This window comes from Trichosurus vulpecula, chromosome 2 (genome assembly GCF_011100635.1).
Source record: "Trichosurus vulpecula isolate mTriVul1 chromosome 2, mTriVul1.pri, whole genome shotgun sequence".
Classification (NCBI taxonomy): domain Eukaryota; kingdom Metazoa; phylum Chordata; class Mammalia; order Diprotodontia; family Phalangeridae; genus Trichosurus; species Trichosurus vulpecula.
In genome coordinates this window covers 17,998,800-18,026,796 of record NC_050574.1, presented here as the reverse complement: position 1 = coordinate 18,026,796, position 27,997 = coordinate 17,998,800, and the positions used below count along the sequence as shown (strand labels likewise).

General features: G+C 46.4%; 1 protein-coding gene across 1 annotated transcript; it reads right to left on the bottom strand.

The window, feature by feature from the left end:
- Positions 1-384: 384 nt before the first annotated feature.
- On the bottom strand, positions 385-27,745 carry MASP2 (mannan binding lectin serine peptidase 2). Its single transcript, XM_036746368.1, has 11 exons — positions 27,621-27,745; positions 26,796-27,015; positions 25,805-25,982; positions 25,172-25,303; positions 19,069-19,265; positions 17,361-17,508; positions 11,562-11,680; positions 8,059-8,137; positions 3,547-3,684; positions 2,959-3,033; positions 385-1,206 (listed from the first exon to the last, which is right to left on the bottom strand). The coding sequence occupies exons 1-11, from the start codon at positions 27,632-27,634 to the stop codon at positions 440-442; spliced, it is 2,067 nt and encodes a 688-aa protein (XP_036602263.1). The 5' UTR covers positions 27,635-27,745; the 3' UTR covers positions 385-439.
- Positions 27,746-27,997: the final 252 nt, after the last annotated feature.

The window sequence follows — 27,997 nt, the reverse complement described above, 5'->3', positions numbered from 1 at the left end:
AATCTCGTTTTGGTTCTTAGGAGCAATGGTGTAAGTATACGCTTCCATTTTACAAATGATGGCCTAAATGCAAAGAAGTAACCTGTAGTAGTGACCGTGGCCTGCGATGCCAGGCTCTGCCCATTGGTCACAAGGGGGATTGGCTGAAGAGTGGACGGAAAGAAGTAAATCCTGCTCAGCATTAGAAAAGCCACTGAATATAGTTCCTCTTCAGAGCAGACATTTACTGCTCTGAGGTAGTAAGGTTTACCTGGGCTGTTACAGATGTCTTGTGTGTCGAGTTTTCAGAAACCTTGTCTTAGAATTTTTTTTTTTTAACAGTTACTTGAATTGCATGTTGGGATTCCAAAATTAGGCTACTTTGTTAGATACTTACAATACAGATTGCTTGAAAAGTGTTTTTTATTAAGGGAAAAGTTACTGGAGGTTTCTGTGATTTTTAGGAATTACTCAAAATTATGTTCTCAATCCAGGGAATATAGTTCACAACATTGGTATAAACTCCATACTGATTTGCCTCACCGCATCCTAAGCCCCAAGACACAATCCCTCCTACAAACCATTTTTTGGTCTCCTGGTCTAGAAACACTAAAGGCCCTCCACTGTCACCGGAACAAGAATCCTTTCCGCCACTTTGAAAACCAGCGCATATCATGTTGTCAGTTAGGATGAGAGGTTTACCTCCTGGGGTCTTCTTATTTTCAAATGCTGCCAGGCATGTTTGCTGGTCAACAACCGGTAATTCAACATACATTAGATTCTGGGCTTTAAAAGCTTTTTCAGTCCTTCCCCAGCCAGACACCACTCCCAAATTGTTTGCTTTCAGATGGGTTCCATTTTTTCTTGGCAAACAAATTGGTGTGACATTCCTGTTGATTTCAACACGATTCTTCAACTTAATCAGTGCAATGTCATTGTCAAAGTTGGCCTCATCGTACGTGTAGCCCTCATGTATGAAGACTGCCTCTGCCTGGGCTTCGGTATAATGAGGTGATAATCTCTTCAGAACACCCATCTTGATTTCCAGAGACGATAGGTCTCTCTGCTCGTGTATTGCATGAGCAGCCGTAAGAACCCAGTTGTCATATAGCAGCGCACCTCCAGCCAGAGCTTCCCCGAGCAACATGACTTGCCAGGGAAATTCACCAAGCTTGGCCTTGCTCCCTCCAAGTATTCGCGCCATCCTCTGAGATGCCACACCGCAAACTGTTGGAAGTAGAAACAGTCATGTTATGTATACAAGATTATTGCAAAGTCAAGAAAAGTGTGGAGCTCGAAAAGATAATTGCAAGAAATCATTTTCAGACTGTGTCCATATACGATGACACGTATCCCAGCAGCCCTCATTTCTGCAGTGTAGACAGATCGCAGAGGCACAGCACACCTTAGGAGTTTCACTGCTCCCCAAAGCACCAAGAATTCAGGCAAGCATTAAGAATACCCTGCTAATTGTCACTGAAGGGACAGGACAGCCTTTATACTTCACCCTGTAATATGTAGCACTTTTAAGGTTTGCTTAATGCTTTACAAATAGCTCATCTTCACGAAAATCTCGGGAGGTAGGTGCTGTTTCATAGGTGGGGAAGCTGAGGCAGAGGTTAAGTAATTTGTCCAAAGTCATACACAGGGATTTACCAGTAAAATATTTTAATAACCAGCTCTCCCCCAAAGTGTCCATGACACAGGCTTGATTTGCATTAACACTGTGTCCCATCACTTAGGTCTACACAATCAACAAAATCGAGCCCTAATTTGTAACTTAATTTTGGAGGTATAAGTGCTAACAGTGAAAATTTAACAGTTGGCTCCAGCACACCACTGGTCACACAGCTGGTAAACGTCTGAGGCCAGACTTGAACTTAGGTCTTTCTGACTCTGTGTCCAAATGGTTTACCTACCCAGCTGCCACAGCTTCTAATTTTGAGGATTCTGAAAATCACTTGTGACTATATAAGCATGGTATAACCAAACTAGCTTACAGGGCAACGACCATAAGGGCTGAGATGCCTAGACTATTTCTCATGATTGTACTGTTACTACAGAGTACAACCCTGCTGTGCCTCAGTTTTCCCACCTTTAAAAATGGGGCAATTGGCCACCCTGTAATCCCAGTACAACAGGTGCTATCATGATTGAAGTGTCAAGATTTGGAAAGTGCTTTCAGCTTGGAGCAGTTAGTTTGCTGTGTTTTAATGTATAAAAATAGGACACCCACGCTGGCACTGTTGTTGCTGGGGCAGTTACAGTCCAGAAATTATTATTCCCTGGCTGGCTTTTATGAGTACTACATTTTACTTGAGGTCTTTATTGCTAACTAAACTTCGATTATTACAACATCTCTCAACTTCCCCTTGTGGCAGGATACTTATAAAAGAAACAATTTACAAGTGTTATATGATAGAATCTAAGTAAAAACAGGGAGGTAATAACACACTTATTACCCTCATATTCGTGGGCCCTGCTATCTCTCTTTAATCACTTTGCTCGAATATTTCTTAAGAGCCAATTCTGGTAAAAATTTTAAATTAAAGTACTATTAAAGGCAAATTGCATTAATGTTTAAAAATGAGATGCCCTCGAAAGCTGCAGCTTAGGGAAATAATCAACAAGTTATTAGCTCTGGGTTTTAATAGCATTTTTACATAGAAGGAAAGTAACTCAGTGGCAGAACATATTTACAAATGGGTAAAGATAGTAGTTTAAAAAATCATTTAACTTTTTATACTTGCCTAGTTAAAAGGTCAACCACAATGAAACGGCTAATGTAGCCACCACCTAACAACCAGTACATATGGAAAGGGAGTAATGAGAATGTGTTAGTTGGCACTGGTAACTCGGTTTAAGGGCCAGTCGCTGGAGTCAGATTTTGCCTACTACAGCTAAAAGCCCTAGTTATATTCTAATACCAAGTTCTGCCCTCCATCAATTATAAATTTCTTATATAAGTGTATCCATTACCAGGCTCACAGACTGGGAGTGAATTTTCTCCCTTGGAGCTCTTCCAGAAGCCATCAGCCCCACACCGATATTTACCTGCAAATCATTGAAAAGGAAAAAAAAAGCTTAAATTAACTGCATATATAAGATGGTTGTCATTTGTCTGAATACCACCTTGAAGGATGTTGACTCTTGAGCATCAGTGGGAAATAGAGGTGTCTGAATAACCATTTTACATGATTTCATAAACAGGAGGTCTTTGCATTACCGTGTTTGCTTGCAAAGTGGAAACCTTTTAGATGTGTAACTTGAATATGTATCAAGATCTCAAGTGCTTAATGATACGGTTTTTGGCTTGTTAAATTAAACCATTTGGAATATATTGTGTGTTTGGAGTAGTCATTTACTGGATAAGATCTGTTTTCGAATTCTAGCAAATTGACATTAAATGTCACTTGAGCTATAATATTTCACTTAGCAATGAGAAAAGTGCCTTTTAATCTTTCTTCTAGCCTTGGCCAAAAATGTTGGTTAAAGTTTATTTTCAGGCCTTGAGTGTACACGTTCTCAATATCGTCCATCCTCAGTGCCGAAGAAGAATTATCTCACCATCATTATTCATTTTCATAGTGTAGAAGGGGTCCTTGCAGCTATATTGAATCACAGCTTCATATGTGGTCACTTCACCATCTGTGATGAATATCACTTGGCCATTGAGTAGAACATCAGGCAGGCCACAGTCAACAACTAATACACATGGGGGAGGAGAGGAGAAGGAAAAATCAAATTAAGCAAAATACTTTTTTATACCAACATGAAAATGGCCTAGAGACACCTATGAACAGCTCCTATGGACATGTGGCAGCATAGAACCATCCATCCCTGCACAATGTCATTAACCTGACCACTATGGTGGGCATCTCTAATTTAATCTGTGAGGGAAGCAACGGACTAGCGTAGGGTAACTTCAACGCATCACTTCCATCTTTAAGGTGTAATTTGTTGAGTCGTTTTCAATTGTGTCCAACTCTCCATGACCCCATTTGGGGTTTTCTTTCTCCAGCTTATTTTACAGATGAGGAAACTGAGGCAAACTAGGTGAAGTGACTTGCCCAGGATCACACAGCTACTAAATATTTGAGGCCCTATTTGAACTCCTGAAGATGAGTCTTCCAGACTCCAGGCCTGCTGCTCTATTCACTGCAGCGCCACCTAGCTATCCTAAGATGTAATGGTGTTGTAGAAAAAGATCTGGGTTCAAATTCTGGATCAAATACTTAGCTGTGTGATCATGGGAAAGTCACCTAACCTCTCTGTACTTCTGCTGTTGTAAATTAGGAAGCACTTAAAAAAAATAAACATGAAAAGCCACAGGAAAGTGAACTGCCATTTCTATACTGAACTATTGGACTTTGATAGTGTCTCCTAAAGAAAGGGATGGATTGCCTTTCACAGAATTTCAGAATTGGACAGAACCTTAGAAGTCCCATGGCCCCACCCATTCCTAGAGGGGCCCCTGCAACATTCCTGACCACTGGACACCCCGTCCTCACTTAAGGCCTCTGCTGAGAAGGGTTCCACTACCTTCTGGGGCAGTCACTTCCACTTTTGGGTAGTTCTGGCTCCTGGGGCAAAGCAGAGCCAATCTATTCCTTCTGCATGGACTAATGAATAAGTAAAAAGTATTTATTAGGGGATTATTATGTGTCAAGGAATATGCCAAGCACTGGGGATACAGATCCGAAAGAAAGAGGGAATGGGTTCGTAAAAAGTCAACTGAGGCAGCCATTCCAGGAACAACAGCAGAGTTCAACTATGCCTTCAGTTCAGTTGTTTTTCAGTCACGTCCTACTCTGTGGCCCCATCTGGCTTTGGGGGTTTTTTGGCAAAGATACTGGAGTGGTTTGCCATTTTCTTTTCCAGCTTGTTTTGCAAATGAAGAAACTGAGACAAATAGTGACTTGCTCAGGGTCACACAACTAGGCCAACTTGAGGCCAGATTTGGATTCAGGTCTTCCTGACTCCAGGCCCAGCACTCCGCTAAGCCACCTAGTTGCCTCCATGTGACATATAGTAGGTGCTTAATAAATGCTTGTTGACTTAATCACAAGGACCTTAACAAAGTCCCTCTCAAAATATGCGCCCAGAAACTCAACACATTACCCAGATGTGGTCTGATAGGCTAGAGCACAGCAGAATGAGTCACCTGCCTACTCCTAGTCTAACCTAAGATGACAATCAGCTTCTTGGCTTCCACATCACACTGATGACGCATGGTGAGGTTACGGTCAACTAAAACCTCTGTATCTTTTTCAGATGAATTACTGTCTAGCTGTGCCTCCCTTATCTTGTACTTGAGAGGTTGGTGATTTTTGACCACACATTTAAGACTTCCTCAATTCTTTTCCTTCCTTTGAAAATCCACAAATCTGCCCTTCTCCAGTTCCCCAGCACATCTCCCACTCTCCACCATTTCCCATCAATTGCTGACTGTGACTTGGCAGTCTCATCTTCCAGTACCCTCAGTATAGTTCATTGGGGCAGTCAGGTGGCACCATAGTGCATGGAGCACCAGGCTTGGAGTCAGGAACACTTGTCTTCCTGGGTTCAAATCTGGCCTCAGACACTAGCTGTGTGACCCTGGGCAAGTCACTTCACCTTCTTTGCCTCAGTTTCCTCATCTGCAAAGTGAGCCAGAGAAGGAAATGACAGACTACGCCACCTCTTTGCCAAGAAAACCCCAAATGGGGTCACAAAGAGCTGGAAAATGACTGAATAACAACAAACCAGTGATCTGAACCTATGAAATACAGCTAGGTGTTCTCTTACTATTACTTTAAGGATCCTCAGGTAACAACGCCCTATTGGGCATTTTTCCTGTCCTTTCCATTCTAAAGATAATTCTCCTTGGCATGTAAAAAGCAAAACCAACCCAGAAACACAATTAGAGTTGGGCACTTCTACTTTTCCATGTCCATTACTGTCTCCTCATCCATCCCTAACAGTAATTCTATCCCTTTTGACAATCCTCTTTTTGCCAAGATGGCTTAAAAAAAATCCTTCTTGTTAGCTTTCCTCACCAGCCTCTGCTCCGAGTTCAAGTGCTCCTGAAATGATTTCCAAAGAGCTATGCCAGTCTGGCCTTCCTTACCTGCCCTTGCTTCATCATCTGCAAATGCCTTTTAAAATTGCAGCTTTTTCAATGAGTTCCCTGTGCATCCACATCCATCTCTTTAGACAAGTCCCTTTTATTTCCTCACTGGAATGTAACTCCCCATCTCTCCTGGACTGACATTTCCTATACAATTTTTAATCTATGGGGTTTCTTTGTCCTTTCTCTAAATCAGCTTCCTCTGTGGAATTTCATCCATAAGATCTTCCTTTTCCTTCCTAAGGAAAAGGGATTTCAAAGGACTTCTGGAGTCCCCTGGCTATCTTATTCCAGCGCTGGGAAGGGACAAAAGAAACCATAGAGATATAAAATGGAGAAAATTGGATACGGTCTACCTGGCTCCAAGGATAATGTTCAATTTATAACTTGGTGAAACATTAGAACAGAAAGGACCTTGAAAAAACTACACACAGGAAAAGGGCTAGATGACCTCCAAGTTCTTTTCCATCACTAGGTTTTTTTTCTATGAAGAAAATATAAAAACTTCCACCTGGGCAATAGAATGGCTCTGTGCTTGGAAGTATCACTTTGAGATCCGGAAATGATGAGATAAGGACACATTGCAGGGGCTGGGCTGCACCATAAAATGTGGAGATTTTAGATTTTATAGCTCTGTTTATCAGGATATGTTAGTAGATCTCTGTTCTGCCCCTCTCTAATGCACATATCATATACCATTATGTGCTGGATTTATCTGTGTTTGCACTTTACCCTAACCCTGTTGGACTGATGCTCCAAGAGAACAGGGACCATGTCATATCTAAACTTTATATCTCCTTCAGCCTTGTGCCCTGCCCAATGGATGCTTAATACAGATTTTCTGAATAAATGAATGGATAGTACAGAATGATGGCTGCAGATCTAACATGACTAACTTCAGTTCACTCGACAAGTGTTTTCTTAAAGCACTTACTAGGTGCCAGGCACTGTACTAGGTAGCAGGGATATGAAGACAAGAACCAAAAAAAAGGTTGCAATTCCTGCCTCAAGACAAATATAAATATTTAGGAAGAGATGGGGCGGGAAAGGGGGAAAGGGAGGCAGAGAGACAGGGAAAGAGAAGCAGAGACAGAGATACAAGGGGGAAGCAGAGGAGATACAGAGACACAGAGAGAGAGCAAGAGAGGAGGGAGGGATAGGGAGAGGGAGAGAAATAGAAAGACAGACAGATAAAGAGACAGAGAGAGAGATGGGAGAGGGAGGGAGAGAAACAGAAATGGAGACAGAGATAGAGAAACAGAGGAAGGTAGGAGGAAAGAGGGAGAAAGAGACAGAGAAACAGAGAGAGAAGGGAGGAATGGAGAGAGGGAGAGAGAAAGAAAAAGAGGCAGAGAGGGGAGAAGGAGAGTGAGAGTGAGACAGAGAAACAGAGATGGGAGAAGAAGAGAGAGAGAGAGAGAGAAATAGAAACAGAGAGGTGGAAGAGAGGGAAGAGAGGAAGAGAAAGAGGGAGGGGAAAGAATGAGAGACTTGTGAGACACAGAGACAGAAATACAAAATTAGTATAAAATAATATAGGGTTCTGAGAGGCACTAACTATTGGGGAAGGGCCTCCTGAAGGAAGTTAATCAGATCCAGAAGACAAGCTTAGAACGTAGCACATTCTAAATAACTACTTAGTGTAATTGAAATATGGAAATTTAAGCATTGTACTGCAGTAGTTTTCAATGAACTTACTGCTGGGTGCTTACGCGTATATTATTTTGTTTTGCGTTAAATAAAAACATAAAAAGGGTGTGGTCGGGGGCTTCTCCTGTTTTCTGGTCACTACTGCTGCTTCCTGGTATCAAAAATAAATGAAGAAGGCGTGATTGACAAGCAGGTGACCGAGGGGAACTTAAACATGCCCTCTGTTGGATAGAGCCTTGATTTTGTGCTCTGTTTTCTAGTTTGCTCTCTCAGGGGTAAAAGAATCACCATCACCCCCACTGTCAGCATCAGCCTCTTACTGCTGCATTTTGGCATTGCTTGGTCCCAGGTTCCATCTTTCTGACAGACTGCAGTAAAGGACTCCAAAATCCTTCCATCCTGATGAGGAATAGAGAAAATAAAACCATTTATGCATTGGGTCTCTAAAAGTTTTCTAAGTTAGCAACATCACAAAAATGTCAGTGTGAAACTGTGACTTTTGTTAATGTTCTCCCACGCTCTGCTCCCGACTCTCTTCCCCGGCAGCATCCTCAGCCTGGAGAGGCCTCCACTCCTGGGACTCCCCTCCTCCGCTTGGGGAGTCCGGGCCAGGAACCTCCTTTTGAGGAACTGCCCAGGCTCATTTGTCTCCTGGCTCCACTCCAAATTCTGTGCTTTTAAATAGTTCCTTCTCGGAAGCATCCTCCTCCCGTTCTTCAGCTCTCTTGTATGCTGCCTTCCCCATTAGAGTGTAAGCTCCTTGAGATCAGGGGCTGTCTCTTTTTGCTTATATTTGTATTCCCAGCACTTAGCATAATGCCTCCCATATTATGGTAAGTGTTAAATAAATACTTTCTATCTACCTACCTATCTGTCTGTCTGTTTGTCTCTATTTATCCATCTATTTGTTGGTCTATCTATCTATCTATCAGTCCATTTATCCATCTTTCCTTCCATCCATCTATTTATTGGTCCATCTGTCTATATGTTTTGTCTGTCTATCTATCGTGTCTGTTTATCCATCTGTCCTTCTATTTATTGGTCCATCTGTCTATCTATCTACTTTTGTATCTGTTTGTCCATCTATCTATCCATCTATTTGTTGGTCCATCTGTCCATTCATCTATCTATCTATTTATCTATATCTATCCATCCATCCATCTATTTGTTGGTCCACCTGTCTATCTGTTTTGTCTGTCTGTCTATCTATCATGTCTGTTTATCCATCTATCAATCCATCTATTTGTTGGTCTATCTGTCCTTCAATTTATTGGTCCATCTGTCTGTCTATCTTTTGTATCTGTTTATCCATCTATCTATCAATCTATTTGTTGGTCCATCTATCTATCCATCTCTCTTTCCCTCTCTCTCTCTCCCTCCCTCTCCCTCTCTCCACCTCTCTCTCCCTCTCTCTCCCTCTCTCTCTCTCTCTCTCTCTCTCTCTCTCTCTCTCTCTCTGTCTGTCTCTCTTTCTCTCTCTCCCTCTCTCTCAGTCCATCTCTCCATCCGTCCATCCACTAATTTGCCGGTCCATCTGTCTGTCTGTTTTGTCTGTCTGTCTGTCCGTATCTATCTATCATGTCTGTTTATCTATCTGTCCATCTATTTATTGGTCCATCTGTCTGTCTATATCTACCTATCTATCTATCTATTGTGTCTGTTTATCCAACTATCTATCCATCATGTCTGTTTATCTATCCATCTATTTGTTGGTCCATTTGTCCATCTGTCTATCTATCACCCTATCAGTTTATCTGTCTGTCTGTCTGTCTGTCTATCTATCTATCTTTCATCTTTCTGTGTTCTAAGCTGTGTTTGGGTTTTGGTATGCCGGAGTGGAGGGACGGTATTTTTTTCTTGGGAGAAGGAGGATCTGTGACTTTATCAGTCTAGGGAATTGCCTGAGATTCTGAGAAGGGGAGTCACGTAGCTAGTTAATGTCAGAAAGAGGACTAGAAGCCAGGCCTTCCTGACTCTGAACCCAGCACCAGATTCACTATGTAACACAGCTTCAGTTGCTATGCTATTATGTATGATGTAGAGATCATATGGCAGAGCAGACAGAGGGGCCACCTTGAACTCAAGGAGAGCCAGGTCCAAGTACCGTCTCTGAGAGATATTAATTGCAGGATGATTGTTGTTCAATCATTTTCTGTCATGTTGGACTCTTCGTGACCCCATTTGGAGTTTTCTTGGCAGAGATACTGGAGTGGTTTGCCATTTCTTTCTCCAGACCACTTTATAAATGAGGAAACTGAGGCAAACAGGGTTAAGTGACTTGCTCAGGGTCACAGAGCTAGTAAGTGTCTGAGGTCAAATAGCTGCTCATTTAACCTTTCGGTTCAGGAACAGAAGAAGGATGAGGAAGGAGAAAGAGGAGGGAGAGGAGAAGAGGAGGAGGAAGGAGAGAAGAAGAGGAAGGGAGTAGAGAGACTGGAAAAATTATATCTTCCTTGGAAGAGAAGTGATGTCACGGTGGATAGAGCTCTGGGATTGGATTCTAGAAGACCTTAGTTCAAACCTGCCTCAGACATTTATTAGCTGTGCAACTTTGGGAAAATCGCTCAACCTCTCTCTGGACTCACAGGCTTCTAAGGTTTCTTCTGGCCCTGAACCTACATATGATTCAACGTCTCTGGGTGCAGAGCTAGGCATAAGTTGTCAGACATGGTCCAATGTGTTTTGCTTCCCTGGCCTTCGTTACCAGGGAGGGTTTTATGAGTGTGTGTGTGTGTGTGTGATGTAAAAAAAAAAAGAAGACACTAGTAAAAATAATTATTAAAATAACAAAGAGCCCTAGTTTGGGTATCCAAGAGTCTTGGTGTGGAGGGTTTTATGAGTGTGTGTGTGTGTGTGATGTAAAAAAAAAAGAAGCCACTAGTAAAAATAATTATTAAAATAACAAAGAGCCCTAGTTTGGGTATCCAAGAGTCTTGGTGTGGACCCTGTCTCTGCCCTAGTAGCTCTAGGCATGGACAAGTCATCCAATCCATTTGGGCCTCAGTTTTGGTAAACAGTGGAGGGTGTGAGAGAAGATATTTAAAATTCCTTCCCATTCTGTTATTCTAAGTGACCCTGAAGTTTTCCCCCCAGAGGAAACAAAACAAAAACCCTGCAACAAGCGAGGAGACAACTTAGGCAGAAAGGTCTCTTTGTGACTCAAAGGATCATGGGATGGCCTTCCTGGAAATCCAGGTGTTTAAGCACCAGTGTGGTCTGAGGCATTATGGGAAAGGGGAACTGGAAGTTTTGCTAAGGTGAGAAAAGTGTCTCGCCTTCTTGTCTTTTGTCCCTCTGCAAGACTCTGGACTGCCTAGCTATCATTCCAGGGTTATTACTTTTTACTACAGGGACTTAGTGACAATTTTGAAGAACATAAAGCGGACATGTTAATCTCCTACCTGGGCCACTCAAGCAACTTGCTAAGCATTTTTTAAAATTATACTCCCTCTCCCTCACCAGTGATCACTATTTATAACTTTGCAGAATATACGAATTCCTGTTGGCATCTCATTTTTTTGTGCATGGGGGCCCAGGAGTTGTTGCAGAGAAAGGTCATCTTTGGGCCAGAGGGACTGCCTGCCTCCATTTTAATACAAAGGTGTTTCACTGATGAGTGTCCCCGGACAGGTAACTCATCTGCCTGCCTTCCTCTTTGGTCTCAGCCTTTACCCACACATCAGGCCCTAAAGATGGGGGCCAACAAAGAGAGAAGCTGTATCTTTTTATCCCAAACGTTCAATCCTCGCCTCAAAAAAGGGAGCAGAAATACCAGGAGTTGGGACTTCCCTGGTGCGACCCCTCTCGTTCTCCTGGAACTTACTTTGGAAAGGACGTATCCAGTCTCACAAGAGAGAGAAAAGTGTTCCTTCATGATGTACTTTGGTTGCACTGGTGTGATGCGGCCATGAGGTGGCGGTATTGGATTAGGGCATGGCTGAGCTAAGCAGAGATGGAGAAGAAATGTTACATTATTAAACTCCCGGTCTTAGAAGAAATAGTATCTCAATATAGACCCCACTTTTTTCCTCCCCCAAATCTGGTGAAAGTGAATGGATAAATGGATGAAAAGGCATTTATTAAGCACTTACTACATGAGAAGCACTGAGCTGAGTTCTGGGGATACAAGTAGAAAAGACAGACCCTGCCTTCAGGAAGCTCACCTTCTAATTGGGGGTGACAGCACATTAAATAATGTTTAGATGTAGGGCAAATCGAAAGGCCCCAAGACCTAAGGGTGCGGCAGAGGGACCGACGGCAAAGTCTAGGAGTCCTCAGGTTACATCAGTAGGTCAAATACATAAGAGGCAGGGTAGGGGAAGGCTTGGTGATCCATCTCACAGGAAGAAATGGGGGTGTTGACTCTGATCTTATCTCACCTGTGTGAGAGTCAAGCAGCCCGGATGGGTCCTGGGTAGACAGGACCAGTAGAGTAGAGGAAGGAGGAAAGGAGGTGGGGTGGAGGAAGCACCCTGACAGTGGTGAACCAAGAACTGGATTTTCCTAGAATCAGAGAATCTCCAAGTCGAAAGAGATCTCAGAGACTGACTAGTCCTGTCTCTGTCTTAGTGGTCATCTAGCTTCCGTTCCTTTACCTGAGACTCATATGGCATGATCCCATAGACCCTTCAGCATCCTGGCTGCCTTCCTCTGGCTGTTCTCCACCTTTCATTGCTCTTCCTAAACCGGGGCACCCAGAAATGAAGACACTATTCCAGGGCAGATTGAAACAGGATGGTCACCTCCTTAGTCCTGGACACTCTCTCAATACAGCCTAAGATTGCCTAAGCTTTCTCAGCAGCCTCAGATCATGCTGTTTCCTCGTACTGAGCTTGCTATTCACTAAAAACCCCAGATCGTTTTCAGATGAAGTGCCTCCCTCATCTCGACCTTTATACTCAGCTCCTCACTCTATGTACCGACTAGTCATCAAATCTTGGTGTTTCCATGACTCCCCAGTATGGCTCCCGCTGACTCCTTCCTTCTACTCACAGAGCTGCCATCTTGGATCAGGCCCTCGTCTCTCCTGTTTCCTACTTTATTAAATAGTCTCCCAGCCTCCTCTCTCTCCACTCCAGTCCCTCCTCTATCCAGCTGCCAAAGGGATTTTCTAAAGCACAGTTCTGGCCATATCACTCCCTACTCTGTCAACTCCAATGTCTCTTCCAGTGGCCTCTATGACAAAATATAAATTCCTCTATTTAGTTCCAAAGCCTTAAGCAACTTGGCCCTCTCTTTCTAGCTTCATTGGACATTACTCCCCCTCCCACACTCTGCAATACAGCCATGCTGGTCTTCTCTCTCTTCTTCACTATACTCCATCTATCATCTCCAAGCCTTTGCTCTCTGGCTGTCCCCCTGCCTGGAATGCCTTTCTTCTTCATCTCCACCTCACAGAATCCTTCACTTCCATTTAAGCACCATTTTCTGCATAAAGTTCTTCCTGATCCCACCAACTGCTAACACCCTCCCCCTTTCCAAACCACCTTGTATTGAACTAATTTGTAGATATTAGTGATTGCTCACTTTATATTTATGTGTACACACACACACACACACAGAGTTGTTGTCTCCTCCATTAGAATGTAAACTCTTTGAAAGAATTGTTTCATTCTATGTATTTGTATCCCCAGAGCCTAATAATGGTTGGTTGTTGGCTCTCTTTCTCGAAGAAGACCAAAATGTTGGAGTCAGGCTCAGCAGTCTGTAGCACAGGTCAGGCATAAATAGCCCACTTTTGGAGTGGAGGTGTTTCTAATAATACACACTTAAATACTTGTTAATTGATTGATTATTTGAGAGGCAGATTTCAGTCTAATATAAAGAAAAGCTGTCCAAAAATAGAACACACCTCCTTGGGAGGTGGCAGGTTCCCATCATCACAGCTCTTCAAAGAGAGACTGGGTGACCACCTGTCAGGTACATGGCACAGTGGATTCTTATTAATAAATACCTGAAGGCTTGGGTTGGACTAGCCAGCCTCTGAGGTCCTTCCAACTCTGACATTTTGTGTTTCAGAAATTTCCTTGTAGGGGAATGGTTTATACTCAAGGTGACTCATAGTAACATAAACATGTTTCATAGAATCCTAGTTATAGTACTGGACTTCGGAGGTCATTGGGTCCAGCCTGCCCCCCCCTCCCCATTTTACAGATGAGAAAACTGAGACTAAGGAAGGTTAAGTGTCTTGTCCAAGGTCCAAGTCAGGATCTGAACCCAGGTCTAGTGCCTTTCCTACTCTGTCATACTACTGCATGTTTGCTTATCAACTGAATCCTACCCAGACGTTATGGAGAGGAATCTTGGACAGCTTTGCATCTAGTAAGTATTTAAGGAATGTTTTTCATTGATTTACTCATTTGTTTGTTCCTTTGTTAGTTCAGATACAGGGTTGGACTAGATGCCCTTTGAAGACCTTTCCGACGCTAAGATGTTGAGATTCTGTAACTCAGGAGTTAGAAGGAATTTGAGAGATTATCTCATCCAAAGCCCCATCCATCAAGTCCATGTACCTTATTTTACAGAAGGCCTCAAAAAGAGGGATGATTAAGTAAGAATAAAACATCTTTTCTCGACTTGGAAGAAATGTTTTTTTAAAAATTGCCAGGCCTGAGCTTGTTGTACAAGGTGGACTTTGTCACTGCTTTTGGAGTATCTGCCAAATGATCCAAGCAAGGCTGTCTCTGCTGACAGAAGGTGAATTTGAGAGGCCTGGACCATCCCTCACACAGCCGCCAAAGCCATTTTCTTTAAACCCAGATCTGGCCACATCACTCCCTGCTTAATCAACTCCCCACATCGAGCCAAGTAAGGTTTTACTGAGTTTTTTGGCTTGTTTGTTTTTAAAGAAGACTTCCCCAGGGCCAGCCTAGTGAACTACCAATCCAGCCAGGAAAGAGACCTCACCTGAAACTTAGAAACCTAGACTCTCAGAGCTGGAATGGACCTGAAGAAGTCATCTGAGAAGTAGGATGGTGTAATGGTTAGAGCCCAAGACTTGGAATCAGGAAGACAAATCTGCATGTGGGTTTGGATTTCTCCCTGGATGCTTATTAGCCTTTATGAACTTTCTACTTGGTAATTACCATATTTCCCCACGTATAAGATGCACCCCTTTTTGAAAATTTTGGGGTCTAAAAACTGGGTGAGTCTTGTACAGTGGTTGTAGATTTTTTTCCTTGCATTTCCTGCTTTTTCAAGCTTGTTGTCTTTGTGCTCATTGTTTTGCATTTGTTACCAGTATATTAGGTTACATTTTGCCACCTTCTGCCCAGAAATGGCTCAGAAAAGATGTTCCTACAGTGCTGAATTCAAGTTAAAAGTGATTCAGTTTGCAAAAGTGAATGGAAATCGAGCTGCTGAACGTCAGTTTGGTCCTCCTCCAACTGAGAAAACAATCCGAGACTGGCTACAGGAAGAAGAAACCCTACTGAAAATGCCATGGCAGAAGAAGGCTGTGAGACACAAGTCAGCAAAATGGCCTGATTTAGAGAGGGAACTGAAGGTATGGATTGAAGAGCAAAGGATGATTGGAATTCCTGTGTCCACAAAGATGGTTCAGCATGGGGCAAGAAGAATTGTTGATGAAAAAGAAGTTACTGATTTCAAAGGAGGACACAATTGGTGCTTCAGGTTCATGAAACGAAATGGACTAAGCATGTGGACACGCACCAGACTTGCCCAAAAGATGCCTGAAAGCTATGAGCAGATGAATAAAACTGGAGTTCAGTAACTTTACGTAATACATTTTTTTTCAAATTTCAGGCCCTAAAATTAACGTTGTGTCTTATACATGGGGAAATATGGTACCTGTATAAATTTCCTCCTGAGAGGAAGTGTGGCTCAGTGGATAGAGACCTGCCCTTGGAGTCAGGAAGCTGGTGATAATGGGTATATCCCTTCACCTTCTCAGTGTCCCCAGGGAATTCTGTAAATGACTGGGAGGGTGCTGACTTGCATTAGTTAAGAAAATTTCCTCACTGAGAGTTCCCTATATGGAGGAGATCCCCATTGCCATCCACTCTCCATTCCAGTCAGATTGGCCCACTGACTGTTCCCCAGATAAGATGCTCCTTCTCCCACCTGGCTGTCTCCCACTCCTGGAATTCCCTCCCTACTCACCTCCATCTCTTAGAATCAATCCCCAGACTCCTCCAAAGCACAGCTCAGGGGCGCCTGAGGGCCTTTCTTTCCCTGGTCTCCTGGTTATTAGCTCTCCCTTCCTCCATCTTGAAATCACTTTGTTTTTACTGATTTGTGTACCTGCTGTCTCCCGCCTCCCCCAGTAGAACGGGAGCTCCTTGAGAGCGGGGGCTGTTCCTTTTATCTCTGAGGCTGCTAAGCCTGGACCTGGAGTCGGGAAGACCTGAATTCAAATCCTGCTTCCTGGCTGTATGCCCCTAGACAAGTCACTTAACCTCCATCTGCCTCAGTTTCTTCAACTGCAGAATGAGGATAGTGATAACACTTAGCTCCCAGGGTTGTTATGAGGCTCAAATGAGATAAGAGTTGTTAACAGCCTGGTACATGGTAGGTGCTGTATAAATGCTTATTCCTTTCCCTTCCTTCTTTGTATTCTGTGCACCTCCCAATGTTTGTTGAATTGAAGTGAAAACTGCTATTAGCTTAATGTGTCTTTCATCTAGGACTATTTATTTTCAGGAATTTCCCATGAAAGTATAAATCTCCAAGCCAGGGATTCTCAAGCCCTGGGGTCCATAGACCCTCAAGGGGTCATCCATGGATAGGTTTCAGTGTGATCTCTGAACTTGGGTGAGGGAAAAATTGTCTTTATTTTTATTGACGTTTAACTGAAAATTGGGGCAGCTTGGTGGCACAGTGTGGATAGAGCACCATGCCTAGAGTCAGGAAGACCAGCCTCAGACACTTCCCAGCTGTGTGACCCTGGGCAAGTCACTTCACCCTGTTTACCTCAGTTTCCTCATCTGTAAAATGAGCTGGAGAGGGAACTTCACCCCAGTATCTTTGCCAAGAAAAACCCAAATGGGGTCACAAAGAGTCTGGAACAACTGAACAGCAACAACAAAACAAAGACCACAAAACTTTAGCATTTCCTTCAATGATGAATATTGGCAACAAACTTTTTTCTGAGAAGGGGTGCATGCGCTTTACCCAACATGCCAAAACGAGTAAGAGCGCCTGCCTTAAACCTTAGCCCAAAAAAATGAATCTCTCAGAGTGACATTTCAAGTACTGGAGGATGTGTTTGGGGTGAAGATGGGGAGAGTCTTGTCTCCCACACTGTATGTAAGACCACCTACATCATCACACCAGGTCAGAGGAGGCAGCCCTGGCCCTGACTCCAGTGATCTTCACTGTGATTGGCCAAATTTGTCCACTGATCTGGAGGGGACCTCAGAAATGATCTCCAACCTCCTCATTTTACAGATAAAGAAACTGAGGCTCAGAGAGGTTGTGACTTGTCTCACAGGTAGTAAGAGTCAGAAGATCCTCTGGCTTCAGATTTGGTAACCTTGCCACTCTACTAAAGGAAGCACTGTAATAGTCCCAATAACATGACTTCTCCCCTCTCCCAACAAACTCCCCACCCCTGCTGAAGGCTGGAACACCAAGACTTCTAATGAGGACCTGAAACTCCTACCTGTGCTCCGGTATCGGATCTTCCACCCGGTCTGGTCTCCTGAGTCATCAGTGATGAAGGTGATAGTCACAGTGTGGCTTCTGGTGTTAATTTGGGGGGGCAAGGTCTGTCCACAGAATGGCCCGTATTCCTTTTTGTCTGTTTTAATCTGAAAGAACAAAGTCACACAGAGCTATAGGCACATCTCTATGGACAAAATGGAAGTGGTTAGGGGAATCCCAAGGAACCAATGATGCAAGACCGCACTAAAAGCAAAACAAAACAAAACAAAAAAACCCCAAAAAACCCAATAGAAATGAAAGTTCAGAGGCAGCAGCAACTGTGGGGAAGAAACCGATGTGAGCAGAGTGTGTGTCCCCCACACCTGACCATCACAGCTCCAATTGTCCCAGATGGCCTGTGCCCCAATGGAGAGCAACAAACCCAGGAACTGTTGAAGGGAAATGTTATCAGGATGGATGGGGGCTACCGTCTCAGTCTGGGCTCCCAGGTTCTGGGGGAGTCAGCCAGGGGTGACGGCTGTCATCTGGGCCCTGATGGTATCTAAGTCAACTGCCCTGTGCTGTTTTCTAACATGAGCAGAAACTTCAAGCTGAGACAGCATCTCCCAAAGTGAACAGTGTCCTGTAGTGGAGAGGGTACTGGCCAGGGTTCTGAATGGAAAGACCTTAGACCTGGCACTGCCCTTCTCTGAGCCTCAGCTTTCTCCTCTAAAAAGCCCTCTGAGCTCTAATAGACTATGCTGTAATGTTCTATGTTCTAAACCCCTTCCAGCTCTAACATTTCATGTTCTAAGGCCCCTTCTATCTCTAACATTCCATGTTCTATGTTCTAAGGTCTTTTCCAGCTCTGACATTCAGTGTTCTAATATCTCTACTAGCTCTGATGTTTTATATTCTGAGATCCCTCCTGGCTTTCATGTTCTATGTTCTAACATTTCATTTCATTCTATATTCTGATATTCCATAGTCTACATTTCTGATGTTCTGTATCTTTATTTCTGACATCCTGTGTTCTAATGTCCCTCCCAGCTCTGACATCCTGGGTTCTAGGGGCCCTCCCATCTCTGACATCCTGTGTTCTAGGTACCCTCCCAGATCTGACATTCTGTGTTCTAACATTTTATGTTCTAATGCCTATTCAAGCTCTGACATTCTATGTTCTAAGGTTCCTTACACTCATAACATTCTATGGTGAAGGAGCCAATGTGTCACCTCTGTTATATATTGGCACCATCAATGCACATCTGAGAGGAGAGGGCAGTGATACATTGAAGGACAGATTCAGTAATGCCAGAATTCCCATCCCCATGACACCTGGGAAGGGGAAGGGATCTGGAGGCACAACAGGATCCCCTCAGGGAAACTCAGGTCACGCTACTGGTGACTATCTTATTTAAGGATGGTTGTTGACAGAGGATGCCTGATCTAGAGAGAAGGCTGCTCACTTCTCTGCATGCACCTCAAGCAGGCTTGGCAATTTATTTGAAGCTGAAAAGGCAGGAGAACTTTGGAGATCGAGTCTGTGAAAGGAAATGAGTCCGGGGTGAAACAGCAGTAACGTTGGTCGGAAGCATCAAGCTCCCATCTGGACGATTATTGGAAGGGGGTGTAGGAAGCTAATCCAGGAGCAGGAAACAAGATGGTGGCATGAAGGGTGGGCGCTGCTGATCTAAACAGATGAGCCAAGTTGTAGGGGAAGAACCCACCTTAAGGACATCATAGGGACACAGGGTCTCTGGGTGAGTTTCTACATCAAAGGAGTCCTCAAATTCCAGGATGACACTGAATCCATCTTCCAACTGGATACTATAGCTGCAGCTGGAGAGTTTGGGGTAGGCCTGGGGGTAGGCGGGGCTCATAATCACTCCAGATCTCTCAGTGAAGACCTGGCCTGAGCACTGAGCTAGTGAGAGAACAGGACGAGAGCTGGAACAAAAATTTAACTCCTCCAACCACCCCCTCTGTCCTCTTATGGTAGAAATCACCTTTAATCCCTTGCATCTGACCACTTTCCCCAGCTCCAAAGCCAGAGCTGGAACACGCCTAATTGTTAGTGATTCCGGCTCAGGAAGGAGCCTGAATCACAGCTAGTTCCATCCTGACTGTGGTGGGCAAGGCTGGGAAGCTGGACCCCAGTGATCAAAGAGGTCCCCAGGTCAGGCCCTCAGGTCTTCTTCCACTCTCTTCCAGAGAGCCTAGAATTGACCAAGATGTCTTCCGGGAGGGTTGGTGGCTCCCCAGAGGAACTCGGCAGGCTTGCCCAGAGAAGTCTGCACTTGAGCAAACCTCTCAGGTAAACTAAGAGCTGCCTGGGAAGGAAGGGCTGCACGTGGCCATTGCACAGAGTGCCCTGGGAGGGGAGCGGGGCATGGCAGAGAAGGCTGGCTTCCCACCTGTGTGACCTGGGCAGTCGCATCATCCACGTCACACCCATTAACTGTGTCTGGTCCCCTTTTCTATTTTCTCCATCCTGTCATGTTCTCTATACTATACCAGATGGCCCAGTGCATAGAGCACAGTCAGAAAGACCCGAGTTCAAGTCTTGCCTCAGACATGTGCTGGCTGTGTTCTCCTTGGGCAAGGCACTAAACCTCTGTTTGCCTCAGTTTCTTTATCTGTAAAATGGAAATAGCAAAAGCGCCCACCTCCCGGGATTGTCATGGAGATCAGATGAAATAATAACTGTAAAGTGCTTGGCACAGTTCTTGGCACACAGTAGGCACCGTACAGATGTTAGCTATTTTTAGTATTATATAATATTTTTATTATTTTGGCAGCTAGGTGGTACAGTGGATAGAGAACCCAGCCTAGAGTCTGGAAGACCCACCTTCCTTAGTTTAAATCCGGCCTCAGACACTGACTAGCTGTGTGACCCTGAGCAAGTCACTTCACCCTGTTTGCCTCAGTTTCCCCATCTGTAAAGTGAGCTGGAAAAGGAAATGGCAACCCTTCTAGTATCTTTGCCAAGAAAACCCCAAATGAGGCCACGAAGAGTCGGAAAATGACTGAGCAGCAACAACTACCATTATTATGGTCTTGTCAGCTCCCGTGGTCTCCGTTCACTTCCCAGTCCTGTCCAGTTCTAATCCCTCCACTGAACTCCAGTCCGGCATCACCTTTCGAACCTCACAAACTGGATGTCCTCTTGGTATCTCCAATTCAACACGTCCAAAAGAGAAGTCATCATCCTTCCTCCCCCCACTCTTCCTTCTTCCTAACTTTTCTATCATAAAGAGCCACATCAGCCTTCTGCTCATTCTTGGCCCGTAGATCCAATCTGTTGTCAAATCTTGTCATTTCTACCTCCACAACATCTCTCCCCTGGGTCTCCTCCCCTGCTCTCACACAGCCACAATCCTAACTCATCACCTCTTGTCTGGCCCCCGATTTGGTCTCCCTGCCTCCCATGTGTCTCCACTCCAATCCATATTCAGTGTACATCCCTTTCACATCCTTATTCAAAAAACTGCAGCAGCTCCTTGATACCTCTAGAATCAAATAGAAAATTGGCATTTAAATCTCTTCCCGCCTTCCCAATGGTCTCTCTCATCCCTCCTGTCCACATGCTCTCCATCCAGCCACACTGGTCAGGCTGTTCTGCTCACACATAATACCCCAGTTTCCAACCCCAGTCCTTCTCATCGGCTGTTCCCCAGTCCTGGAATGTTCTCCCTCCTCAGTCTGGGAATCTCTTCTCCAAGTTTCGGCTCAAGCACCACCCTTCTACGTCGAGTCTTTCCGGAGACCTCTCCTCAAGCGCTCTCCCTCCCAAACTATTTTCTGTTCACTTGCACATATCATGCACATGCTTAAACGACCAGGCCCAGAATTCTAAGCAGTTCTCAAACCTGTACATGTTATTTCCCTCATTAGAATAAGTAAGGTCCTTGAGGGCCGAGACCATTTCACTTTGTCTTTGTATTTCTAGCACAGAGCCATAGCACAGAGTGAGTACTCGATTGAAGGATTCAAGTCATCTAGCCCAATACCCTCACTCTACGGATGAGGAAACTGAGGCCCAGAGAAGTGATTTGCCTAGGGTCACCCAGGCAGGAAATGACAGTGCTCCAATCCCAGTCTCCTTCCCATGATGCCTCACAAGTGGTCACCCTGCAGGAAGGCTGATTGTTGGGGCTGCCCATTCTACATTGGGGAAGCTCTAATTCAATATGGCGCTTGTCAGGTTGGCTGTAGAGGAGATTCCTGCTAGAATATGGCTTAGAGTCAGGATTCTGAGCCCAAAGTCACCTCCACTTTACCCCAGATGCCTCCATGTTCGACAGAGTAGACCGACTTTCTGGAAGGGTCTTCACTTCTTTCGATGATACGTTCTGGCTGAAGAAACTAAGCTTTCCTACACAACACCCTGGGCTCCACCATGAGCTGGGGAGCACCAACAGGAATCTGTCTCCAACTCAATTCCACACCACCACACTCATCCTGTCTTCTGCTGCCTTCTAAAAGCCCCAGGACACCTCTTCTCTCATCATCCATCTCTGGGGAGACAGTTGCACTTCCCTGGGCTGGAGAAGAGGGACCTTGGAGCGCACCATGTCATGGATGCCCAGCGAGAAGGAACCTTAGGGATTCTCTAATCAAAGCCAGGTAGGAATGTTCTATTAGAGACAGGATTGGAACCCAGGTCCTCTGATTTCAAAAAATAATAATAGTTTACAATTCTACAGCATTGTCAAGTAATTAACAGTAATGAAAAGTAATTAATATACATTCTCCCATTGGAGCCCCACGATATCCATGATGGATAGATCATATGACCTATGGTATTATTTTCCCTATTTTGAAAATGAACACACGGAGACACACCTGAAGTGACTTTCCCATGGTCCTATAACTAGTGTCTGAGGCAGGATATGAAATTCCTGAGTCCTAGGACCAGAGATTTAGGGACTTCAGAGGCCACAGAGTCCAACTCTTTTGTTTTATATTTGAGGAAACTGAGGCATAGAGCCTCAGCTCAATGACTTGCCTAGGGTCATACAGCTAGTGTGTCTGAGGCAGGATTTGAATCCAGAGTCTTCCTGACCATATGCCTGGACTGTATGTCTAGGCCTCTATGCACTGTTATGTTTATACTTTCTGCCAAGTGGGGAAGAGAGCAATGCCTTTAAATTATGGGTTGGAAAGAAAGTCCCTTTGTCTCTCTCTGCCTCTGTCTCTTTCTCTGCCTCTGTCTCTGTCTGTCTCTCTGTCTCTTTCTCTCCTCTCTGTCTCTGTGTCTGTCTGTCTGTCTCTGTCTCTGTCTGTCTCTGTCTCTCTGCCTCTCTCTCTGTCTCTCTGTCTCTCTCTGTCTCTCTGTCTCTCTCTCAGAGCATTCAAGCCTAGAACCCGAACTTCCAGCTATCCAATGATCTATCCTAATGATCTCAAGAGACTTCAGTTGGGGCAGGAGAAAGGCCCAGCCCTTTGGGGGGTGGGGGGCAGGACAGATTTGGAGGCCAGTTCCTCCTGTCCCAACTAGGCTCCGTTGGATGGGGCAGTGATGTTCCTTGGCTCCATCCCCAGAGCAGGATTACTCTGGGACCCCTGCCGAGATCATGGGGTCGTGGGTGGAGAGCCAGAAGGGACTTTCCACGTGCATCACTTTGCCAAGCCCCTTGAGTTTACAGATGAGCAAACTGAAGCCCAGACTGGTGATGGGATGTGCCCAGATGACTTGCCACATTCTTAGCAAGTCTCGGAGCCAGAATTGGAATCCAGGTCCTCTGCTGCCAACCCAGCTTTCTTTCCATGGCACTGTTGTAGATCCCAGTGACCCGAGAAGTGAATCGGGGCCCCACCCTCCCAGCATTTAGCATTCCTGCAATAAGGAAGGGAGGGACAGAATCGCATTCAATTCTCCTGCTAACTAACCCGGAGCCCAGACTGAGGGGGTCCGAGCCATGGGGGCTTGCGGGGGGTGTCTGCTGGGGCCCAGCCACAGATGGGGTGGCTGCTGAGCCTTCCCAGGCAAGTCAGTGAAAGCCACCAGTGGGAGGAGGAAGGCATTCCTGCCTGGGGAGGCTTGGGGAGTGATGGAAAGAACCAAAGTGGGGCCTGGGGGTGGGGGTGGGGGGCGAGGGCTCAGAAACCAAGGGCTGCCTCAATAGCAGCTGATCATGGGGCACCTGGCCTGAGAAAACCTTTGCACATCTACCTGGAGTCTTAGAAGAAGCCGTTCCCCTGAACAAGGCAGGTGAAGACCTGAAATCCAGGCCAGCTCTGCCACTAACTCAGTTTGACCTTAGAAAAATCACTTCTCACCTTTCGGCCTCAGTTTCCTTATATATTAAATGAGGAGATTGGATTAGGTGGTCAACAGGGCCCCTCCCAGCTCTGACATCCTGTGTTCTAAGGGCTCTCTAGCTCTGATATCCTGTGTTCTAAGGGCCCTCCCAGCTCTGACATCCTGTGTTCTAAGGGCTCTCTAGCTCTGGCACTCTGTATTCTAGGGGCTCTCTAGCTCTGACACCATGGGTTCCAAGGGCCCCTCCCAGCTCTGACATCCTGTGTTCTAAGGCCCCTCCTAGCTCTTACATCCTATGTTCTAAGGGCCCTCCCAGCTTCGGCATTCTGTGTTCTAAAGGCCCTCTCAGCTCTGATGTTCCCTAGTTCTGTGAAAAGGGAGAAAGATGAGGAGAAAAGATCGGAAGCCTCATGCCCTTGCTCAGCCCCATAGATCAGTGGCCACTAGCCACTTTCACTGCTGAAGGGGCTGGTCTCCAAGGCCACAGCACTGCTTTCCAACCTGGCCCTTTGAGTCCTTGGCCTGCCCTCCCCCACAAAGACACTCCTGGAGGCAGCCACTGGCCAGCACTGGAAGAAAGCTAGGTTTATTGTCTGTGTTGTGCGCAACTTTCTGCTGCCTCTGGGCACTGATGTTTCATCCAGCAGGGCCCATGCCCAGCCCTGGCCCCAGGACCCTTGATGGCTTTCCTGGCTAAGGGGACGTTAATTATCTTGTGCTGGAAAATAAAGATAGGAGAGAAATGGTATCAGAGACTACCCTGAAGAGCAAGGCTTCCAGATCTCACCCTGAGCCGGGGGGAATAAAGGGAGGGGTGCCAGGGAGATTGTCCAAGGAGAAAGAAACAGGAGAGCAGAAAATGGCCTGGCATGGTCTGAGAACAAGAATAATAATATTCCTCATACTGGCTGCAGGGATTCCATCAGACCAGGATCAACCCTACAGAGCCAAGATCTGCATCCCAGGCCCAACCACCAGTGGGTGCTCACATGTTTGTATTTCCCTGGAAGAGGCTGGAGTCAGGGAACATGACTGAGGGGGCAGCCAGGCACCAGAGGACCATGGGGGAAAGAAGTTAGAGCAGGTGGGAGAAATGGGAGGGAGGTAAGAATAGAAGCTGTCCAATTATGAGGTCGTGGCTCTAGGTCTGGGAGGGCCCTTGGAGGCTATTCATCCAGATTCCTCATTTCACAGAGAGGGAAACTGAGGCCTGGGAAGTGACAGGATTTGCTTAATGTCATACAGGTGGTAAACATTAGAGGTGGGATCTGAACCCAGAGCCTGCGTTCTTGTCGCTGTGGCACCTTTTCCTGGCCCTTTCCTCACCCCTGTGTCATGCCCAGCACTGTGTGAAGCTTCTCAGAAGGTCACCTTCAGTCTCGGGAGAGGGGATGCCTTCTCATTAACCCCAGAGTTCCAGATCTGGTTGGCAGCCGTAGGTGGAGAAGGGGGACACTGAGCCTTCTGCAGCATTCACAAAGTTGAGGGAGGGGGAGAGGGAAAGGGGGGAGGGGGGAAGGGGAAAGGCGGGGAGGGGCTGGTGGCAGGACGGAGCAGCCTCTCACCCGAGCAGGTCCGCTTGTCTTTGTGGAGTCTGAAGCCCACTCTGCAGGAGCAGTAGAAGCCACCCAGATAATTGTGGCAGTGGTGATCACAGATGGGGTCTGCTCCAGGTGGCACCTCACACTCGTCGATGTCTGCAGGAGAGAGGGAGGGGTGGTGACACACCGGATGCCAAGCCTCCTGGGGCCAGGGAGAGAGTTAGGCCAGGCCTGCTACTCCCACTCCAGAGCAGAGAAGGACAAAGGAGGGGCTGCGCTCCTAAGTGGGGAAGAACTCCAATCAAACTGGCAACTGACTGCCGAGTGTGTTCTAGATCCTGCTGGGAACTTTGGTGGGTCATTTCTTCACCTGGTCTCAGTTTTCTCATCTGCAAAATGGGGCGGGCGTTAGACTAGGCATTCTCTAAGGTCCCTTTCAGCTCTCAGATCCTACATTTGGCCCTAGCTCTTAGGGAAATAGGCAAAGAGGGGAACAGGTTGGTGTGTACTCAGCTTTTCAGATGGGGGAACTGAGGCACAGGATGTGTGTGGGGGGGTTGGGTTAGATCCTGGGCTGAGGGGAGCTCTCCCCCCACCCCCCCCTCCTGTGGAACCTCACCCCCGATTCTGACAGCCCCGGCCCACCGACCCACTCACCCTCAGCTGCGTAGAAGGCCTCGAAGCCGGTGAAATCTTTCTCATTGGAATAGTCTGAGCGGAAGGCGACTCGGAGGCTGCTGCCCACTGAGCGAAAGGTGTGGTTGCCAGGCGCCTGCTCGGTGTCTGTGCTCTCCTGCCCGCACAGCGTGGCCAGCAGCTTGTCCCCAGAATAAAGCTGCCTCCCGGGCAGGGCAAAGAGAGAGGAGGAATCATCAGCCCCCGCCCTGCTTCCTCGACTCCCTCTCAGGATGCCCCTCTCCCAGGCTGGGTCTTTATGCTATCAGAGTCCTGAGCACCCCCTGGGTCTTAACAGTCTCCCTGAGGTGGGGTGGGCAGGGCAGAGAGGATAGAGGCAGTATGGGGCAGTGGACAGAGCCCTGGGCCTGGGGTCAAGGAGACCTGCATTCAAATTCTGCCTCAGACACTTACTAGCTGTATGACCCTGGGCAAGTCCCTTTACCTGTCTGTGCCTCAGTTTCTTCATTTGCAAAATGAGGGAATTATAAATAAAAATAGGGCAGGTCCAGGTAAATCAGAGCAGGTAGGCAAGTGTGTCTGTCCCATGTAGAGAGGAGCTGGGTGGTCTGGTGAATGTCCCACGTTCTGGCTTCCATCTACTTCTAGAACCGAAGGTCCCCCCCCTTTCATCCTCAGGAGCTGACAGCGGCTGCCCATGGTACCAGCCTCCCCTCCTCTCCCAAAGTCTCCCAAGGGACCAGGCCTCCTGTTCCTAAGGAGGATGTGTGCTCCCCTCATATAGGAGCTGCACAGGACCCTAGAGGTCATGGAGTCCAACCTCCTCATCTGACAGATAAGGAAACGGAAGCACAGAAAGGTAGAATGGTTAAGAGACTTGACCAGGGTCACACAGCTAGTGCCTGAGACATTATCCAGCAGCAGCCCAGCAAGGACTCAGCTTCTTTCCTCTTTCCTTTCATCCCCTGGCCTTGGACTAGCTTCCCTCCACACCCCAGGGCTTCTAAGATACCTTCACAAAGTCATATTCACAGAGATAGGACAGCTCCAGATTGAAGTGGGTGAAGTAGAGACGGATTCGGTAGCCAGGGCGGGCTGTCAAGTTCCAGCTCTGCTCCTTATTGTTGGGGTACACTTCAGGGAAGCCAGGGGACGTGAGGCGTCCAAATACAGCCTCTGGCCATGGGTGGCTGCCTGCTTGTTGCAACACCATTGCCAGCAAGAAACTCAGCCTGGTGGGAGATGAGGGGGGTGAGGAGGGCAGTGGGAGACATAGAGGCTGAGGGTTAAGGGGACAAGGGGTGAGAGTTTGGGGGACAGAGATCCAAAGTCAAGGGAATTCAGATGAAGGACAAGGGGCAGAGGCCTGGGGTGGGGCAGGAGGAAAGAGGGGGAAGGGGACAGAGATCAAGGGTCTGGATTTGGATTATCTGGATTAGAGACTGGGACAGGAGTGGTGGGTCAGGGGGACAGAGGGGGAGGGTTGGGGGCTTGGGAATGAAGGTTAGGGATACAGGGCTGGGGTCTGGAGATGGCTTATAATAAATGATAAATGTGGGCTTCTGATGAAAAAGCCTGTTAAGGTATCTGAGGTACAGAAACTGTGGATCAGAGGTACAGGGGTGAAGGAATCAGGGATTAGGGGACAGAAGTTCAGGTTTGGGGACAGGCCTTGGGTCAAGGGACCTGGCTCTGATGCTGGGCTTGAAAAGGCAGCGGCTGAGGCCCAGAGCCCAGGCCCCAGCAGAATGATGCTGTCCTCTTCCCCTCACCAGGAAGGTGAGAATTTCACATTATTCCTAGATGGGGTGGAGTATCAGCCCCTTGCCCCACTCACCTCAGGAAGCCCATGTCCCTTTCTCCTAGCTGGATCTCACTCAGTGGCCTGCAGGCCCCATTCACCTTTGGTCTGTTTATCTAGGTCTGCTGCCACCCCCTTCACTGACCAAATGTTTCTGGGAATCCAGCCTGAATGGGGAGTGACTGAAACTCTGCTTGTCCTTTTCTGGGTCCCAAATAGAGCTGTTCTCCACCCACTTCCCACCACCTCCTGGGTCCTCAGGCAGGGGAAGGGGCCGGGGTTGAGAGGATACCCACCCCGCTAGTGTGGGACAAAGCAATAGAGGGGGGTGGGGCATGGAGTGAGGTCTTCTGAGAGTCAGCCAAACTCTGCCCAAAGGACCCCCAGAGAGCAGAGGGAGACCAGCCCCAGCC